Source organism: Egretta garzetta, unplaced genomic scaffold (assembly GCF_000687185.1).
Source record: "Egretta garzetta isolate BGI_Z169 unplaced genomic scaffold, ASM68718v1 scaffold172, whole genome shotgun sequence".
In the NCBI taxonomy this organism is placed as follows: domain Eukaryota; kingdom Metazoa; phylum Chordata; class Aves; order Pelecaniformes; family Ardeidae; genus Egretta; species Egretta garzetta.
Window position 1 is genome coordinate 4,445,953 of NW_009258951.1, and position 15,367 is coordinate 4,461,319.

Consider the following 15,367-nt stretch of genomic DNA (forward strand, 5'->3'; position numbering starts at 1 on the left):
TCATCTAGATTTAACACAAGCTTTCATCTCTACAGTGCAATGGCACTGCCTGGCATTTATACGTTATACCAAAAAACAATTCTGAAGTGGTCTTCCCCTGGATTAACACCACAAATTAATCTGCAGTGATACAAGGAAGCCTTTAATAGGCTTGACTTCCATCTCGGTAGCTCTAAGGAATGCCCCGTTTTGATTAGCTTTCCAGTCACTAACGAAATTAATTTTATCTTGCATTACTTTCTTTACATGCCTATGAAAAGACCATGCCAAAAAACTAAGGTGAGGGTGAGTCTCAGTGAATGACAGACATTCTTCTATCGCAACAGAGCTGGTTTTTGAGATAGAAGGTGTCAGACCTCATAGCATTTTGCTGTAGTTTACCGTTAGTTGGTTTGAATACAATATGACATAGAAGAAATGTTATTTGAGTAATGCACAGACTGAGTAAACATGTGGCTTCAGGTAATTCAGTAACTATACCTAATCACATGCTTGATTTATTTAAGGGCAGGTGGGTGGGGGGGGAGCTTAAACGAAGCGAGGGGGCCAGTTCTGTGGTAGCAGGCTAATAGTTGGCTCCTCTTCCTCCTTCACATCCATAACGGGCCAATACTTGCAAACCTTTTCCTGTACAACCTTATCACTGCAGATTAAAAAAAGAAAAGAGATGAGAAACATGAGAGCATTGTTCTGAAGAGTCACACCTACGAGTGAAAAGCAGCATCACTCCTGTCACTTGCTATTAAGCGGCAGCACTGCCCTGACCCTGCTGTGCGTCTGAACGAACCTTTGACTATTAGAAATGAGAGGTAAGGAGTCAAATGAAAAGTCTACACAGGATTTGTAAAGAATATTCTGAAATGGAAGATTACAGTTAGTTTCTAAGGAGCAGCAGGGTCACAGGAGACAGGTACATGTGAACAAACTTAATTCTTATAATCACTCAGAATGTATTTGTTGTATTGCTCCTTTTGTTAAGCAAAGAACAAAGACCAGAGGGATCTGTTCCTTTTGTGTAGAATCTTAACGGTATTTACTAGAGCTTTCTACTATGTTTAAAATGTAAGAGTTTCTTTTAAGTTCCGAGTGAGGCTGGTAATTACTGTTCTTCTGTTTTGCTGCTATTCCTGAACTTCACCACCATCACTGTTATATTATCAGGACATCCTCTGTAAAAGGACTGTAGAACTATACTCTTTGCACCGAAGTGTGGTTCATCCAAGCGTTCCTTGATGAATCGGACGGCTTCCTCGTTGCTGAAAGCATCCCACAGGCCATCCGACGCCAAGATCATGAACTCTGGCTGCAGTTTGTCCAGGTCAAAGGTAAGAATATCGGGGTCGGGAATGACAACGTTCAGGTTCTTCAGAGGGTAATCTCCTAATGAGCGGGACATGGCCAGGATCCCCTGGACGCGCCAGGAGCCATTAAAGCTGATAAAACCACCTGGAGAGAAACACCAACACTTAAAGCAGTTCTTTTCAAAGTTAAAGCATGTCTCTGGCTTCCTAGCAGACCCACCCAAAAATTCATCCTGCAGTATCCTGAGGTATACACATGCTGCACATCTCAAAAAGCAGGACATGCCTTAAGTAAGTCTCAGGGCGCAGCAGGGAAGGGCTGGATTGTGGCTGCTGGTGCTGTTGAAAGAGCTGAAGCAGAGACGTCGGGAACGGCTCCGCTTTCCGACGAAGCAGCTTCACGCTCTCGACTCCCCCAGCGAGACCGACAACTTGCTGAACCCAGGTGTTCCTGCACTACACAACTTACTGCTCAGAAAGCCTTACAGCAATGTCAAGACAAAAATACTGAAAGCAAATTTTTATATTCTTGTGTTAGTAAACCCCTCCTTTTCCCATGTAGTTCACGTTTTCCCCATTTCAGAAGACCTATGAAGAAAACAGCACTGAGAACACCCTGCAGTAGGACTCACTTCTCACTTTTAAGACATAAAGCAAAGAAGCAAGTGCAAAAACGTTTATAGGCTCTTCTGTCAAACTGCCTTGAATGAGCTGTGTCAAAAAGGACCAAAAAACTGTTGTCAACAAACTGATCATGAAATTTTACTTCAAGTCAGAAAAATGCAATGTGGGATCTGACTGATTTTACCATCACCAGGACTAAGGCTACTTCTAGTTGAAAATACGTATTTTATTCAGGGGCTGCTTGTAGTGAGACCTGTTTTGCGCTGATATCGGTGACTCTGACACAGGCAGCACCTGGCCATTACACAGTCTGATTGTGCCAGGGAGGGAACTATACAGTGTTCAAGGTCGAAAAGTAAAATTCAGGCACCTTCAAGTCCCGTGCGTGCATCTGCGTGCCACTGTCTGCGCTGTTTCACAGCGATATTCCTGTCATCTTAACGTCAATGAAAAGTCACTTGAGGAGAAATGATTTGCAAACATGCAACATGGAAGTGTACCACAAAATTAAGTGAACTGTTGTCTTTTATATCTGCAGGCTGTCTGCTTTGGTGTTCTTACAAATGTCTTTGTTCTTTGTAGTTATCAGAATGTTTTCAGCTCTGCACTTCAGCCTATGCCATTATTTGTCAGTCACCCAGTCACCTAAATCTTACGATAGCATTTCCATTCCTGGTTGGCTGATCTAATCTGTAAAATCCTTCTGCTTTCAGGTGAAACTACATTTCATTTAATGATTCATTGTTGTTTAAAGTTTGAAACTTGATTTGTGTTAAAACCAGCAGAAACAAAACTTTTTAGCTGGGTGTTTTTATGTTTTCTATGGAGTCTCCATTATGAAGACGTTTCCTTCCATAGTCAAAAAAAGGAAGGACGGGTGAGCCTACTGCGACTCCTCTTTAGACGTGCAGTCAAACAGACCTCGTCCAGCCGCTGCCGTAGGTTTTGAGGTTGAGTGTTACACAGCCACCTACTCACCAGCACAGGGGTTTTTTTTCTTAAGTGATTAGGACTACAGCAACTGGAGTGTAATCATGTGTACCTACTGGAATGACTGGGGAAGCAAAATGCAATGAAGAGGAGGCAGTTTTAAGTAGGCATTTTACGATTAGAGGACAGCAATGCCTGCACCCGTTACTGTACTGGCCGAGGAGAGAGCCGATGCTGCCGACTCGCTGCAGCATGCTTACTCCAGCCTGCGCAGGTTGTGCTTACGCATACAGAGCGACTTTTCGGTGCCATTCTCACCTGGCACCTGGAACTGCCTACGGCACAAGTTGAATTCCTGTGGTTTGCTGAAGTGTCTGTTGGCACTTCTAATATTTTCTTTTATAAAGCCATCCATACGGAATACATAAAAACGCTCGTGGAGAGGCAAACATTCTGCAGCGCTGGCTGTCACCGGAGAAGAAAAGACATTAAAGAAATACAAGCTTTTTGGCAACCGCACAAACATTTTGCATGTTAGCGAGAGCTGAGCTCAGAGGATTATGTTCAAGGTGAAGGACTTAAATTTCTATCAGTGACAGTCACCTTGTGGCTCTGCAACTGAGTGCTTCTTCACAAGCCAAAACCACAGTTGTTTCAAGGCTACTGTCTAACACTGATACTATATACATCGCTCAAGCTCCTGATCAGAAGGAAATTCCTTGTGTTTTCTGGGGAAACGAGCATCCTTGTGTCACAGGATATGCATTCCCCTATCCCACAGGAACAACTCAGAGCGGTGGGACCCCAGTCTCATTCAGCTGCAAGACGAGTGGCACTGCAGCACTTGTGAGCGTGCATCAGCCAGCCTCTTGTGAAAACAACAGCTAGTCTTGACAAAAGTCCTGTGACCAGCGCTGTTAACTGCATGGCCACGCTGCGGAGCGGGTAATTCCACAGGATGTGGCACCTCAGCTCAAAATCGAGGGCCCTACCCTGTTCTCTTAGCTGCTGTCTTTCCTTTTGGCATTTGGCTGCCAGCGTGGGTACCCATGACCTCTCTACTCCCACGAGAAACCTGAGCGTTGGCTTCTGGGGCTTCAGTGTGAGAGCAGCTTGAGTCATGTCGGACTGCTAAATGGAAATTTTTTTTCAGGCTGTGGGTTGACTAAGACTTTGTACGCAGTTGCTGGGAGCGCGGAAAAGAGAGGGACTGAATTCATTCCCCATCCACCGATCGCTGACAGCAGCAAGCAGTGAGCCCCCTTAACATCCACCATGGCAGCAAAAAATGACAGATTAGTTTAGACTTGTCATCCCAATGTTAACGCCACGCTGAAATGCACAGGGCAAGTCATGCTTTTCTTTGGGATGCTGTTTCAGGCTGCCTCACATTGATTTATATCAGACTGAGGTTTGAAGGATATTTTCTCAACCGTGGCTATACGGATTTCACTTTTAAATGAAATCTAATCCTACTAACACAAATGTGCAGTCATTTTATAACTACCTATAGGGCACTGGACAGTGCAGCTTGATGGTGTAATGTGAAGTTGGAAAACCGAAATGTAACATAATGATGTGGTTATTGGTTGCTTTCTTCAGCTCTACATGACAAGAAAGTATCTAGGTGGTGGAAAAAAGTCAGGTACTTTTGTCACGGTAGCAACGTAGGCTTGATAATTCAGTTTGGGCACCTTGCTTCAATTTTACACTTACTGTATGTAAAAAAGGGACATTCCAAAATGTAAAAGTATCCGGCAGTAGTATAAACTGGATTGTATGTTTTTAACAGCACTATGAGACCGTGTCAATCACGATAATGCAATGGGCAATAAATAACAGAGAAGTGAATTCATTAAGTCACTAGACTAGATGGAAAATTTCTTGTTTAGCTGCAGATAGTTGAAACATTTACCTGTCTATTAAAATAATTTCTTCCAAGGCTGGAAATTCCTGCAAAAGCCCAGGGTAATTTTTCACAGTGCCGTGTTATAAAGCAAAGGTCTTCTACGCAAAAGAAATACCCAAATTATTTTTCTTCTCCTAAGTGAAGGCCTTCTCTAAGTGATCAATTGCACAGCACAGAGGCCCTAGACGTGGCTAAGAGGGAAGCAGTTTTACAGAGAAATCTCCAGATTTTATTGACACGTCCCCCCAGTACGGAGTTGAAGCGAAGTGAGACCAAGGTTTTCCTATTCCTTCTTCTTAGGATCTGTATACTTTTTCTTTCCCTTTGGGGAACATATGTGACCTCGGCTCTCTGCCTAGCAGCACCAAGGATCCCCACTGCTCTTACGCCCCCTCGGCAATAAAAGCAAACTGAGAGGAAAGCGCACACTGTGCATGTAGGGGCATTTATGCTGGTGTGAGCATACTGATAACCTGTAGGTTTTTAAAGTGTTTTATACTCAGGGAAAAACTTGTTATTTCCACTTTACAGATGAAGACATGGAGGCAGAGAAGCAATGCATCTCTGGAGGCAATGCTCATCGGTAGGTTTAACACAAACAAGAGGAACTTTTTTCTTTCATTGAATAATTTGCTGCTGCAGGCTGTTCTGGGAGCCAAACCAGAAATGGGTTCAAAAGAGACTTTGACAAATTCACGGAGAATTGGCTATTAAACTTGATGATCCAAATGTAACTTCTAGCCCAGGAGGTCGCTAAACTGACAACTGATGAAAGAGAGAAAGATTTATTGCGGAAAGATTGCTGTTTCTTATATTCTCTCCCTATAATCTGCTACAATTTACATGTTTGTGCTCATTAGCAGTCAATATACGGGAACAAAAAATAGCTTTCATGAATTAGATTCATGCTCTGCTTATTTTAGGAACTAAACCTCACTCAGCTTCAGACCCAGCCTCTCACATAAAGGCTGCTGATACGGTTTGCTGTGAAGAAGCCTGTAATGCTGCTGCTCCTGTGTATTAATTTGTTCCCTGCAGAGATCACAAGGGAACTGGCCGGCATGGTCAACTGGCTCTTGAAGATGAAGGCTCCTTACTCAAGACACTGGCTTATTAAGGGGTAGGTCAACCTGCTTCCACTTCTCTGTCTGCACCATGAAATCCCACTGAAAAGTGCTGTATTAATAATGGAAGATTTTATCTGCTGATGCCTCAGTCTGGTACTTTTCAGTCTCTCTCAGGGGAGAAGTCTATATTATCGACAGAGTAGAGAAGGAAAAAGATGAACCTTCAGTCCAAAGCAAAACCGTTATGACTTACCAGCTCTTTTAATCCTCTTCCTCTCTTTCAGTTGGTAGGGCTTGTGATCGTGTGACAAGGGGATAGCATTCCCATCCTTGTCACACAAGACTCCTCGCGAATCACCAACGTTGGCCACTGTCAGTTCCTTATCTGACAACAGTGCGATCAAACAGGTTGTACCTGGAAAAAACAGAAGGGATTGGGAAGCAAAATAAACACATGGGGGAAGGGATATATATAAAAAAATTATTAGCAGGAAAATGTTCTTCCTATTAATAATGGCAGAGGGGTGCTGAAGTGGGAGACATGTATTCCAGTCTCTGTCTGAGAGCCAGCTTTTCCTAATGGCCAAGGAAAGTAATAAGAGAAAAGTACTAATTAGCCCCAGAGCCCACTTGTAGCTTCTGTGAACTGAAACTACTGCACTGGACTGCGCATGGGTAAAACAGAGCTCTCTCCCCTCATCCCCTCTCCCCTCATCCCCCTTGATGACCAAGAACTGAGGTCAGTTCTTTTATCTTTTTATTGAAAAGAGGAAAAGATTTGACATTTTTAATTACTTTAACCTTTAAATACACAGAAAATGTAATTAGTCATTGACCACCATATCCAACAGGCATAGTATTTGTTGGCTAAGGTGTCAGGAAAATATTGGAAAAATTGGCTGTTTTTCAAATGAGAACACTATAGATTTATTTTCCTCATTTAAGTGGAATGAATGTTGAGCAGAGCAGAGCCCGTTAAGACCATGCCTTTTCTGTATTTTCCCCTTCTAGCTAGTGAGAGCTGTATTCCTGACAACTCCAGCTATTACAAATATTCCTTGCACAGGCATTGGACAAGATGCCACAATTCCATTCACATTTTAGAACAGAAAGATGTCAAGTAAGTTTTTAGATATACACTAACAAACATTCAAAGAGAATGTGCCTGGCACTCAGCTTAGATGGCACTGCTAAAATTTTTACAAAAGGCATTCTAGTATCCTTCAACAGTAAATAAAATTAACATAATGGCTGCTTTCTCTTCCTTTTAGGTAGACCAGAGAGGCACATGGCTGAGTTTTCACCTCTGTTGTTAATTTACATCTGATAATTCATGAGAAAAAAAAAGGTGCATCCACAGCGGGGTGCTCTGGAAGAAGCACTTGGGGCCAGCATTGGGGCCGAAGGGCCCCAGCAGTGAAACTCAACCAAGAGCAGTGTTACAAAGCAATGCATCCCTGCTTGTACATTTTAATCAGACAAAGACACGGTTTTAATGAAAATGCTGGCAACGCGGCATTCCAGCACTGCCTGCCATCAGTGGGATCCTGACCCCTGGTTTTGCTCCAGGGGAGCTGTATTAGGGTTTCAGTCTGTGCTCTGTGGTCTTCAAGCTAAATTCTCATAGCTGCTGCTTGTTGCTTCACTGTCCAAACCCAGAATTAAAAACTATGTTTTGCTGTTCCCATGTCAGTAGTTGAATATCCCATGACTGGTATAAATAAAATAGCCAGTAATAAACAAGTTGTGTTTAGATGCACTGTGTTCTGAAGATTTATTTTTAACTTAATGGTCTGTCTTGCACAGATCTAAACTAGAGCTATTCTTTCACAAGACAGGCATGTATATACATATATATTATTTTTTTGCAATTGACTGACACATTGCAGACCTAAATGGATATAGTTTCCCATTCATTGCTAAGACCTTAACTGCACACCTTAATGGCTCACCTAACAACAGGGCGTGCAGAGGAACCCATCCACCACGATCACCGGAGGAACCCAGCAAAAATGAGCTGCCTGCTCAAGAAATATCTCCTCTGAAGGTGGAACGAGATTGCACCGAAGGGTGTGAAAAAGGCTGTGTCCAAAGGGGCACCTGCTGGCTGAATGCCCACCCTGTTTGGATGCAGGTGTCCGGCCTCCATACCCTGGTGAACAGACCCGCTCTAACGCCAGAGGACTTGGTACTTAAAATGCCAGTATCCAACACACAAAGACAACAAAATAATAATAGGGGTACAAACTTTTGTAATGGGGTGCAGCTGGTCATTTAAGCAGAACAAAATGGGATTTAGCATTTGAGGTCACCTCATTCTCTGTCCAAACAAAAGCTAGTAACTCTGCAAATGCATAAAGCTCTGCTTCGATAAGAAAATTACAGCAATAAACAGTACCCTCCCTTGCTTTTGTTTATGAAACTTTCCTTAGCAAACATTCAAGCAGCATCATGCTGACAATCTGCAAGATACTGGAGGGCTGGTGCCTTCTGAGGCTGGTTTGACATTTCATCTAAACTTCAGAGAGAAAAAGAACAGCCGCTTTTGCAATATGGATTGAAAACAGAACCCGTGAGGTGCAGAACAGGGGCAAAAGTGAAAGCCCTGTTGAATGGGAATACAGAGCCAAAACCAGCTCCAGAAGGATCCCGGCGTGCTGCAGGAGAGAGACACACACCCCACTCATGAGGCTGCAAGGCTCTGTGATCCACCACCCAACTGACGCTTCTTTCTGAAGACCAGAGCTCCTGCTTTACCTCTAGCTGCCCTCTTGGCCTGACATTTGCATTTGTAAATTCATCGACTGGCCTTTGTGCAAGACCACCCTACTGCTCCGCAGATTGCTTTCCCCCTCCTGTGACGCCAGCCCAGCGTGTATTTTCCTACAGGCAGTAGTAAAAACCATGTTTCCTAGTAAGGAAAATGCTGCAAATAACATCCTAGAGCCCTGGAGTTTGGAAAGTAAAATGCTTCACAAATATAGTCATTATTACCACAATTTATATAAAAACGGTAACTGTGAACACAGCCGTCTTGGTTATATGATCTGCGTGAATGAAAGAGAACGAGCATCTGAAACAGAAGATAATTTCCAAAGCGATTTAGGAAGGATCAGTTGTTTCATGATCCCTGACTGATGGCTGGGCTATCTTTAAGTCCCTGACCTCACGCTACTGCCTGCCATTACATGAGAAAGCAAACTTATTTCACTTTGTTTTCTTTTCCATCTATTTTTATTTTAGTCATTTAACCTTGTGTAGAGTTAGAAAACATCGTGCTCTTGTCAGCCACCTCAGATTTAATGCAATTGCACAACGGAAAGTTCCCAGCATAAAGGGTCCAAAATTGAGAACACATGTTATATTAGTCCCTCGATGCAGCTGCCTGAATAATACCCTGCTGAGCAGTTTACAAAGAAAATCACCAGAAAATTTAAAACCTGTACTATACTGGCTGCAGAGATAGGGTTGTGGGTTTTTTTTTTAAGTCAGGTAAGATTATTGGTGTTGTATTTTAGTATCAGACAAGGCACCTTGTAAAAGTCAAGGCTGCACTGGCTCTACCAGTTTTTAGAAAACTGCTTTATCAAAAGGAGAAAAAGTCACCAAAGTGCAAACAAGACCTGATTAATACATGAAACGGCATTAGAGAGCTCAGGCATGATCCAGCTCACCCTGCAGCTGCTGGAGATCTCATGCTTCGCATGTGGCGTCAAAAAATCCTGCTGATGCCTGGCTCCAAATCCCTGCTGGCAGGGCAGCTCGGGATGAGGACCAGAGCTTTTGGGCTCCAGATGGCCCAAGTTGTTTGAAATTCCCAGTTTCATCCTAAACCATCAGCAAACGTGCAGTTAATCTCACCAGGTGCTCACCATGCCGCCTCTTTTCTCCCTCTTTGCTGAGTTTTCCTTCTGTTTTCCAAGTCTCTCATGCCCCACAGGTTTCAGACCATCAGCACATGTAACCTCTTCCCTTCCTCTTTCCCCTCATTGCTCTCTTCGACCCTGAACTTTTTGCCCATCGCTCCTCCTTCAAGAGAAATCACACCTCCACCCTGCCCTTATCTCAGGCTTTCAAGTGGCGTGAGTGCCCAGCCAAGGCCCTCCCTCCTGAACAACTGTCCTTCCCACACGTGCCTTCTCACTGCTTCTCCCGGTCCTCCCCCACCTTTTCTGTGACTCTTCGAACAGCATCTCTTTCTCAGACAAAACTGAGAAACGAGACTTCCCCCTCCTACGTTTTAACCATTGCTTCCCCTTTTGCACAACACGTGCCGAGGTTGCTCGTGTGCTGCCTCCCATTGACCTGTCTTCCTACTCCAGTGACTAGATTTTAAGTATTTTTATTCGTTATCACCTTGTCCCTATGCTTCTCTGACTTTTATTTTGCAGCGCATCTTTGCAATGCTGCTCTCTAAAAAAACACCATTACCCTTGATGATTTTTATGGCTATCACTGCCTTCCTGTCTCACCCATGAGCTCACTGAAGATGCCATTTTTGCAGTCACTGCCAGAGGTTTCCTTCCCTCCAGCTCCACACTACGCCTCCTCCAACACAGCTTCTGTCCCAGGCTCACCATCGAAATGGCTTCTGCCCAGACCGTAACAGCGTTTTCCAGCCACGGCGCAGACAGCGAGCTTTCCTCATCCCTCTGACCTGCTTCCAGCACAGCCAGCTCAGCACGTCTTCGCTGACGAGACACTCTTCTCTAATCACAAGCATTTCTGAAGACCCCTTCATTCCTCTCCTCTCCTCTCCCTCTCCCCTCCCCTCCTCTCCTCTCTCTATTCCAGTCTCTGACCAGCCCCCGGTCCCCTCTGTAGGCTTGCTTCTGCATAGCCCCATCTGCAAACACCAGTGCTCCCATACAGACCCTGCACCCACTTCTCCATCCCAGAGGGGTCTCTTCTCTCAACTAAAGGCTCAGCCTGTTTTCTTCACAGTTATTTATCCCAACACTTTCACTGCCCACCTCCCGCAGCCCGGTTTGGATGGGGTGGCCAGTGCCATAGGCTCTTTCCCATGAGTTTCCCAGGCGTCATTTCCCGCGACGCTGCCCTCAAGCCTCAAGTTGGTGAGGTGGCGTGAAAAGCACTACCAGGCACCTCGTGGTACCACCACAGCAGAAGGAGCTGATCGCTTTGCTGCCTCGTCTCAGCTTTCTAACATGTCCAATGTGGAGTTTCACTCAGCTTCACTCCGTGGGGAAAAAGAAGAAAACTGGCAGAAGGATGATCTCAAAACTGGAGACCATCATCTTTATCTTTGGATAGACGGTCCTCTTAGCATTTAGCCTACAAGCATTAAACCCCAGAGGGCTAAAACCTACATTAATTCCTGCACAGGTAGGGCTTGTGACAGCTTGTCTGTATTAAACTCAAGTCTGTGCAATAGGAAATTAGTCTAATCTCATCTCTGGAATCAAAGCAAAGTGACAAGAGAAAGAAAAAATCAAATATAATTAATATTAATTTTTAGAAAGAGACTGAGAGCCATGCAAAGAGACCAGAAAACAACAAGGGAGTGACTGGAAGTGTACAAAGCTTCACAGGCGAAGGATGCGCAGCCTTTGAGATGGCATGCAGAAGGAGGAGGTGGGCTTCACCAGCCAGGACCACTGTGAAGCTGCAGGAATAAAGATCCCCAATAACCTTAATTAGAAAGGAGAATATCTGGGGTGCCTGGACCTGCACCGTGCTCAGATGGACACAGCTTTCGCAGTCTGTGTTTTGTAGGGTCAAACATAGAGCTGGGGAAAATTCCTATGTAAACAGCAAGACCCCTGCACTGACCGTATCTTTGAAAATAGCAGCAGGTTTGAAGCAGCCAGATCCCTTATCTGGGTATCGAACTGACACGGGAATACCAGCTCTTGCCAGTCCTGCCTTATTGGTGAGGCCAAGTAGGATGGGAGGGCTGTTAAATCAACCCACACAACCGCTTTTTGGTAAGTCTGGATCCCCTTTCACAAACTCATGGTGTACAATAGCACTCCTGTGATGCCTGACCACCAGAGAGGGATGCCTACCATACCCTTTGAGCTGAAATGCATTCAGAGAGCTTGCAGGTCAAGAAATTCAGTACTTACTTGGCTGGACTGATTAAAAAACAAACAAAAAACAACTCAAAAAAGCCCTTCCCATCTTTTTTCAGCAGTGCTCAAGCTTGAATTCACACAATAATTAAGCAAGAACTAGTGTTTTCAAGCTTCAATAATCTCCAGAAGGGAACAGAATTACTCAGAACAGTGTGCAAAAAGCAGGATAAACAAAAATATACGTTTATATTTACTCTCCACTAGGAACTCACACTGCATGCAGCTTCTTTTGCATTTGTAGACCATGCATTTCTACTTGCCTTACAGGGACTTTAAATCCTGAACAATAAGACTCCAGTAGTTTTCAGGGCAGATATGTGACATTTTTATCATTAATATAGTGCCCATCTGCCTCAGCTCCTCCTGTCAAGACCAACCATGTGTCTCCTGAATTTCTATTTTACACGCTTTGCACATAACCCTCAGGCAATGCAAATGAAACTTTGATTATAGCCTGTGGAATAGGCAAGACTGAGAAAAACACCGTAAGTAAGTAAATGAGGGAGGGTAAGGGAGTCTCTTGCTTCCCAGTCGCCAGGAATATGGATAAAAAGTGGTGTGAGACCATCAAGATCATAAAACACCGCCTCCGCATGCCCTCCAAGTGACCCACCAATTCTAATCCAAAGCCATAAAATAAATCTAATTAATCCACTGCTTATCTGTAAGATAAGCAACAATAAAACCAAGCAGCAGACACTCACGTTTCATTCATGCTACGGAACTGCGGGAACTGCAAGGGCCGAAGCCTTTTCCTTGCTCTGATGCTCCCCCAAACCACCATGTCTGCATGGAAAAGAAGGGACTGAAAACAACGGTTCTCCAAACAAAAATGATCCCAGTAACCTGTAATGGGGGTGAGATCACTGTAAAGCCTTTTGCTGGGATGGATCTTTTGCTGGATTCCAATGATCTGCGTGCCTCCTCCTTGGCTGGTTTCTAATCCAAGGTGCCATTTCTCATGTGCAGTTTTTAGCTTCTCTAATGACATCAAACCTTCATCAAAGATTTTGTGAAAGGCCAAGCTAATTGTGCTCATTAGCACTTCTTCGTCCTTTAATCCTTTATAGGATATTGAAATGTTTAAATAGCTACATGATTTCTTCTAGCAGAAGCTACGCAGATTAGAGAAAATGCTTTTATAATCTCCAAAATACACAATTTCAGCAAATTACTGGGCTAACCGCCTGTGAATGAACTAAACTGCTGATCACCCACAATAACTTTCAAAAAGTACCCACCTCCTTTTCCTCAAATGTCTTGCAAGGTATATGGGACTGTACAGCTTACATATCATACAGGCATCCGTCCCTGAATCCCCTCAGTGCTGGTGTTTCCTACAAACAGGCTACACCTGCCCTTTCTTTCAGTTAATAAAATTTTTCTGCAAAAGTCACTTCTGTAAAGCACGAACATAAAAACAACCATTCTGAAAATTCAAGGTCTCATGATTCCTTAATCATCGCAACATAATGGGTTTTCCCCCCTAAAATTAAAAGATCTCCTTTTAAAATGGATTAAAAAACCCATTGGATTCTTAGAAATACACAGAAATTACTTCAAAACTTTATGAGATTGTAGCTTAATTTCCACCATGAAACAATTCCCACTTGGCTATATGCAGCACTATTTTAAGATTTTATATTTGAAACAGAGAACCATATTGTATTTCTATTTACATAGATCCTACTTTCCTGTCTAAACAATGAAGATGCACATGTAACTCAATCCTGTTTACCATTAATCATACTGTACTCATCATATTTGGCATATACTTATATAGATGTTTCGACTCAGCTATCTGAAAAGTACCTGAAAGTGTTTTCCAGGTAGGAATAAAAAGAGCTGGAAGGAAGTTTTGTGGATCAGGTAACAAAAGTTAATTACTGAAAAACAGAAACCCTTTTGGGCAGCCTCTCCATCTTCCAGACTGCTCTGACATTGCCTCATCAATACCGCAGCAGAACAGGGAGTGCTCCCACCTTCGCGCTATACTAGTGCCACGTGATTAATTTCTTGTCCCTACGAAAAATAATCTCAATACAAAGGGAATCTCCATTTCAGTTCAAAAGTCGATTTCTTGGCATCGCTCCCATATTTAGCTTCACCTGAACATCCCAATCCGCAGTTTAATGTGCTAGAAGTAGAAATACATTGAAAACGTTTTGGTTTTTTCTGGTTTGAAATTTCTGTATGCCACCAGGCTAATTAAAGTGCGGAAACCCACACGTGCAATCTCCTTTGTGGATGGGCTCGGCACTTCTGCAGCAGTTAAACCTGCTCTGCAGCCTTGCAGTGGTACGATGACAAAAAATGCCTATGCTAAGGTCTATACATGAGAGGAATCTTTTGCCGACTCTTCTCTGTGAGCCTTCGATCTTGACGGGCTGAAACACAGTCTGTGTGGACAGTGCAACACTAGCAATTGCACACAAACTGCAACGTCTGAATTCTTCTGATTGTAAGAGATCCTGAAGTACTGGAAACTAAAATGACTGTAGACGGCCATGCAATGCAGTGTATATACAGATAAGGATCCTGCTACTCCTATTTCAAACCATATTCCTACAGTATTCCTCTAACCAGCTGCTACATAAGCCAAGCAACAAGAGCTTGGCTTGGTTGGAAGGGCCTAGCTTAGTGCGAGGTTTAGAGATGTCAGGCAGAGCAGATGAAGCGTGGCCCCCAGCTTAAACAACGGTGAGCACGCAGCATTGCCTTGCTGAAAAGCACAGGTTGTATAAACTGAAAAACGAAAGTTACTGCTTTCAAACAGGAATTACACCTAATTTCCCCCCCGCCCCCCAATCTGTTGTTGAACACATTTTCCCCAATTCTTAGACCTCTACAGCAGAACTGAAATTTAGGGGCAGTTTCATGTAATTTATCCTTTGAACTGGAGGCATCCCTAAGAGATCTGAGTAACCCTGACCCAAGGCAGTAACTAGCTCGGTTTCGTTTAGCTCAGCAACGGTGCTGAGCAATCCCAGAGCAAAGTGGTGGGATTTCTGCCGGGTCAAATGGCCAGCAGAAGAGGAGCCGGAGGATATCATGACCCTTTCAAGCCTGCCAAAATACCAGCCTCTCTTAACAAAAGCTGCTCACATGAACTAGGGTGGTCAGGAGGAAGTTGGACAATTTTCATTAGGAAAGATAAGTCTAATTCCCTCAGAATAACAATAGCTTAACTTTTCTAAGGAAAAGCTGGATAAAAGTTTAAAAACAAATAAAAGCTACTAAAAATTTAACAGTGAGATATGCGTAGCCTGCTTTGTTAAGATTTGTCCCAAATTCTGTGATCTGTAAGACAGATCTTCTATGGATCCACTAGAAATTTTCTACAGCTTTGCATTTCCTGGTATGGAAATATATCAAATTTCAATGTAAAAAACAGTCTGCAGAACTGATCACACACAAAAAAAAAAAAAAAAAAAAAAA

General features: G+C 43.5%; 1 protein-coding gene across 1 annotated transcript in view; it reads right to left on the reverse strand.

The window, feature by feature from the left end:
- Positions 1–1,028: 1,028 nt before the first annotated feature.
- PPM1L (protein phosphatase, Mg2+/Mn2+ dependent 1L) overlaps positions 1,029–15,367 on the reverse strand; it is a 98,035-nt gene continuing 83,696 nt past the window's right edge. The window contains exons 3-4 of the mRNA XM_009634441.2: positions 6,085–6,246; positions 1,029–1,446 (exon numbers count right to left, since the gene is read on the reverse strand). Of these exons, the coding sequence (XP_009632736.2) occupies positions 1,100–1,446; positions 6,085–6,246 (509 nt within the window). The 3' untranslated portion in view covers positions 1,029–1,099. The remainder of the gene's footprint in view (positions 1,447–6,084; positions 6,247–15,367) is intronic.